Here is a 5,816-nt window from a genome sequence, read left to right on the forward strand (position 1 = left end):
AGAGAGAGAGAGAGAGAGAGAGAGAGAGAGAGATATTTGCGATTTTATTTACTTTAAATGTGGAGGGCATATGGCTATTTTCAAGGATGCTATTTAGAGATTAGCCAGTGCTTGTTTTATTCTGAAATTTTAAACTAAAAATCTAAACTTCAGGATAATTCAAAACATTTTTGTCCCGAGAAATTAAACTGGAAAACTGAAATTCAAGACATACTGGCTAATTTCTAAATAGCATCTCTTTAGAGTGGCTACCTGGTGTCAAGGCTCAGCTAGGCACAGACCACATTTTCGTTTTATTGGCCCAAATAGGAATTTTTTTTCCCACTTCCCGCTATTTATCATTTTGTTTTTGCCGCCAAGTAGATTTGAGTGTCTTATTTGGGAAGTTTCTCAAACTTTGTGGGGGGAGAGAGAGAGAGAGAGAGAATGCTGGGAAGAGTAAGACGGTCAACAATTAGCTCGCTGGAGCAACTGGAGTCGGAAAGGCCATCGTCGAAGCTCATGAAAGCTGACTCTCTCTCCATATACGGTACAGTTCCTTTTCTTCTTAGTTCCACATTCTTTGCAAATCATTGAAATGGTATCTGCTCCATCTTCTGTAATTGTATTTTCTTGATTCATGTGTGGCTTCATAAGAATTGAGGAATAGATCATGCGTACTGGTGGATATTTGATCATTTTTGGAAATGAATTGATTCTGTAGAATGCGCAGAAGATAATAGATCTGTTTTAATTTGAGTCTCCAAATTCTCAGGTTCTGGTATTTTTAAACCAGAACTTGATCATCTGGAAAAATAACTTCCAATTTTTCTTCTACGTATCGGAAAATCACTATAGAGCAAAAGCAACTAAAATTCAAGATAAAATCGCTTAAAAGGTCTATGAGTACACCTACGGTACAAGAGAGAATCGCTTTAAGGATCAATGAGTAATTAATTAATTATTGTTTCAACTTCTAATGTTAGTTCATTAAAAGCCACGACAAAGGAAGATTTTATGGAGAAGGGTCATATTTATCCCTCTACTTTTAAAAATAAGTTATATTTATCCTCCGTTTCACTTTTTGCATATTCTTATTCCTACCGTTCTACTTTGGGTTTAAAATTACCCCCAGTTGTTAATCTACTCATCAGAACTTTAAAAAGACACATGGCACTCTCTGGTTGCTCAAAAAAATACCCACCCCACTTCCTAATTCCTATTATTTCTACCTGACCCAAGGTTAAGACCTACCCGACCCACCCGAGCCCCTTCACGTAAATCCCCCAACACTTCCTCTTATTCTTCATCCCCCAACCCATAATCATCCTTAAACCACCTAAAAACTTGTTAGTTTCCTTGAGCTGTTTGTGCACTCTTTATAGCCCATCAAGGATGGATCATCTTGCTTCTTGAATTCCCTTCTAGGTGAACTTCTCAATAGCGGCGGCGGATGAGGAATTTGTAGGTGATGGAATGCTGCAGTCTTTGCTTCTTTCGGCACCGGGCACAGCGATGGTGGAAGTTGGTGAAAAACCAACAATTGCAAAAAAATTTGTTGGTGTAACTTTACTAACCCCTGGCTTGTTCTCCCAAGAAAAGGACACATTCCCTTTGGAATGGATCTTATAATTCCATTAGCAAGAAAATAATAGTAATAGAAAAACTTAGAATTCTTGTAATTAAAACTACTTATTTTGCAATAAACAAAAATTAAAATAAAGTGATATGATATAACTAAAGTATATATACAGAGACCCAAAAATCAGTTATGAAATTATAAAGCGACTTTTCATGTACTCCATGCTCTCTAGCACTGTGGGTTAGTGTTGAGGGATTCAAGTGGGAGGTTCGTGTGGGTCGGGTATGGTCTTAACCTAAAGTCGGTTAGAAATAATAGGAAGTGGTGGGTATTTTTTTTGAGCAACCAGAGAGTGCCATGTGTCTTTTTAAAGTTCTGATGAGTAGATTAACGGCTGGGGGTAATTTTAAACCCAAAGTAGAATGGCAGGGGTAAGAATACGCAAAAAGTAAAACGGAGGATAAATATAGCTTATTTTTTAAAGTAGAGGGATAAATATGACCCTTCTCCGAAGATTTTATGACTCCTTTTGTAGTAGAGGGAGAAGCATCCTTGGAGCATCATTTAAATGTGTAGCTGAGTATAGTAGCTGTATGCTATCCTCATTGGTGAGATAATTTTATCTATGGTCATTGAACTTTTGTGTTTGTTACCCAAAAGTCACTTTTTTTTTTAGTTACGTAAAAATCATTCAACTTTGTGTTCATTACACAAAAGTCACTTTTCTTTCTTTTGTTACACAAAAATCATTTTACTTTGCTCTAGTTATCACAAAAGTCACATTTTTACTTGAAAAGTATATTATGCCCTTGATATTATATAAACCTTCGTATTTATATAATACCTTCTATATTAAGTTATTTTATTTATTATTCTTATAATATATTCGTCTATTTAATTTTTTCTTAACTTTAATTTTCAAGATATATTAGTAGCGTTAAAAAACTACATTTTTTCAGCAATTCTTTTTTTTGAATTTAATTGACCGACCAAAATTGGTCGGTAATTTCCGACCAACTTTGGTCGGTATGCCCTTCCGACCTTTAAAATACCCGCCACACGTTAATAGTCGCGTTTTGGACGGTTATTGGCCATTATCGACCAACTTTGGTCGATTTTTTTGGACGATTTTTCTCGAATTTCTAGTAGTGTAATTTCCCAAATAACCAATTGCCCAGGCAAATCCCCAAGAAAATATCCCAGCTAAAATCGCACGTAGTATCTAGGGATTTTCCTTCAGATTAACATATGATTTGTTCCTCATTTCTTTGTTTGTTTACCTGCGAATTTTCTCACGAAAATATACTTGCCGATTTATTTCTCTACTAATATATATTAAAGTTACTGACAAATTTAATAACACTACTAATATATTTTGAAAATTAACGTTAAGAAAAAATTAAATATATGAATATATTATAAAAATAATAAATAAAACAATATTAAGTTATTTTATTTATAAATAAAATACATAGTTAAAAATATATTATATAGTATATAATATAGAATGTATTACATAAATATGAAGGTTTATATAATACCAAGGGCATAATAGACTTTTCAAGTATAAATGTGACTTTTGTGATAACTAGAGCAAAGTAAAATGATTTTTGTGTAATAAAAGAAAGAAAAGTGATTTTTGTGTAATGAACACAAAGTTGAATGATTTTTATGTAACAAAAAAAAAAGAAAAGTGACTTTTGGGTAACAAACACAAAAGTTCAATGACCATGGATAAAATTAACTCCCTCATTGATGCAAGTAGATAAATGGAATTAATTCAACGTCCTATGCTCCGACTTGATGAATGAGGTGGCCCGAGAGATCATATGGTTGTACATCTATAGCTTGAGGAATGAGGAAATTAAATCTAGTACTATTATCTTATGTTACTTCCCGAGCCCCAAGTCCATAAATAAAGTCTAAAACAGCTGAAGCCGTGAAATCTTGTCAGTAAGAAGGCACTAGAGAAGCTTCATTCTCTTGTGTTGCCTTTCTATATTTATGAATCCTTGCAGGATAATCTAACTAAAGCTTGAATGTTGGTATGATTTGACTATAGATATACAAGTGGTAAGCACCCTCTACTCCAACTTGAGATTGCAGGTTCGAGTCACCAGGAGAGCAAAGGGATAAAAGTGAGCTTATAAACCAACAGTAAGGTATTTTGGGGACCAAAATCAAACGGAGGGTATAGTTGTATTTTCAGTAGTTGGGGGTAATCATTCAAGTGCAGCTGCAGATAAATATTTAAATCTTCCTGAAACTTTAAGTTTGAACGCTGAAGTATACTTTATACTTTCCTAAAGTTATAACCGCTTTTGGTTTTTCCCCTCTCACTGAAGCGTTTCTTTCTCTTCTATTTTCAGAAAAAACATATAACTAACTTTGGCCATCACACACTCCTTGAGTCAACCTTATAGTCAACAGTATGAATATCCATTTGGGAAGGAGGGGCTTTGTACAAAGGTTGTCTACAGATAACTTCATTTGAAGAAGCTTTTACCGCTGTGGGCTTTGCCTTGTGTGCCTGTTTGTTTCATTGTCATGTTATCTTCCTCTTCCAGCTTTTACATCTATGATGATCCTTTTTGTTGTGCCCTCAAAAGAAGTACAGCTTGTCAAGCTTCATATTTGATTGATAATGAATTAGCATTCAAGATAAACATGCAATAAACGAAGTGCAGTTTTAGCATATTCTAGGTTTTCATATAATCTGGCTGTCCTCCAAGTTTGCTATTTGTATCAGATGTATTGCAGTTCCACAGATTCAAGAAATCACATTTGAATTGGAAAAATATCCTTTGTTTCCACGTCAATTCTTTATTAATGGAGTGTGCCATAGATAAAGAACAGTTCTTTTATGAAGTAGATAAAGAGCAAATATACTTCTAAATGCTGAATAATCAGTTAGTATCTAGTCGATAAGCTTTTCTCCTTCTAATGCAGAGACAACCCTTATGAAGCTAAGGGAAGGCTCTCGACGTGATACAAGCTTTCCTGCAGAGAGTTCAGTAGATGGAAATAATCATTGCCTCACTTCAGGCGGTTCACCTAGAGAGGAGGCATCAATAACTGATGCTGATTCTTCCAGTGAAAATCTTGAAGATACAAGTGGTTGTCAGCCCACAGGCTCCTCAAGAGAAACAAAGAAGAGCAACTTCTCTCTTGCTTATATGTTTTCCAGGTATAGAAGTTCTCAGGGTGCTGGAGGCACAGCTGATGAGGATCCAATGATCATTGAAGATGGTATTGATTCTGCAAACTCTTCACGTAGCCCTAACAATTCTCAGTTAATGAGCAGCTCAGCACAGATACAGTCCGCAATACCGGAACATTGCCCCCCTATGATTTGAGTTAAGATCATGTCATAAGTTTTCTGATAAATGCGGAAGAATGGTTGCTTGGCTATCATGGTGGTCGTATTGTTGTCCTGTACGAGTATTTTTTTTATTTATTATTGTGCAAGAGTTGCCCTTCCAAGGTAGGGATAAGGTTGCGTACATCTAACCCTCCCCAGACCCCACTTGTGGAATTACATTGGGTTGTTGTTGTTGTATTGTGCAAGAGTAGTTTATACGTGATGGATGAGTGGAGAAATGAGAACTTCCAGTAGTGTTGGTCAAATTGCTTTCTGGATGTATTTATTTTCTTTGTCAATACTATGAGGACCAGAAAAAATTTGCAATTGATCAATAAAAATGAGCATAGTGTTCGATTTTACATTTATTTAAGAAGCATTTGATGATCTGCAACTACTTGGTTAATTGGATGTGGTACTACTGCCACAAGAATTGAGTTCATATTCTGTATTTAGTCCAATGGCAGAGAATAAAGTAAGCAGGGTACCAAATATAGAGATTATATCAAGGTGAAAGCTCCAAAACTAAAATGAGAGAGCAAAGTCAGATGGAGCATACATTACGAAATGACATTTACTGTATTTTAATCTTCAACAGTTGAATATTGACATTGATTTAGCCTGAATAAATTACTGGAAGATGAGAAAGTTATTCCTCTTCTTAAATAAACAGTACAAACATTGTTACCTAATCATAAGTGTACTCGTTCATGAGTTGTTATGCAATGACGTCTTTCTTGAGGCAATTAATTTCTACTTAATATACACTATTGGCATATGCAAAAATGCATTTTGTATAATGCAATTTAAGGATAAAACTAGGGGTGGCAAAATGGTTCAAAGAAAACAGTTAACCACCCATATTATCCACTAAAAAATGGGTTGGATAATGAA

The 5,816-nt window shown here is 35.0% G+C and overlaps 1 protein-coding gene across 1 annotated transcript; it reads left to right on the plus strand.

Annotated features, from left to right (window-relative positions):
• Positions 1–377: 377 nt before the first annotated feature.
• Positions 378–5,282, plus strand: LOC109243943. Its single transcript, XM_019410959.1, has 2 exons — positions 378–529; positions 4,511–5,282. The coding sequence occupies exons 1-2, from the start codon at positions 427–429 to the stop codon at positions 4,915–4,917; spliced, it is 510 nt and encodes a 169-aa protein (XP_019266504.1). The 5' UTR covers positions 378–426; the 3' UTR covers positions 4,918–5,282.
• The last annotated feature ends 534 nt before the right edge of the window (positions 5,283–5,816 follow it).

This window comes from Nicotiana attenuata, unplaced genomic scaffold (assembly GCF_001879085.1).
Source record: "Nicotiana attenuata strain UT unplaced genomic scaffold, NIATTr2, whole genome shotgun sequence".
NCBI classification, from domain to species: Eukaryota; Viridiplantae; Streptophyta; class Magnoliopsida; order Solanales; family Solanaceae; genus Nicotiana; species Nicotiana attenuata.

Bases quoted from the DNA above. Each gene is read 5' to 3' on its own strand.
- LOC109243943 (XM_019410959.1), top strand. From the start codon at position 427: ATGCTGGGAAGAGTAAGACGGTCAACAATTAGCTCGCTGGAGCAACTG. The intron at 530-4,510 runs GTACAGTTCCTT...CTTCTAATGCAG, and splicing joins TGACTCTCTCTCCATATACG to AGACAACCCTTATGAAGCTA.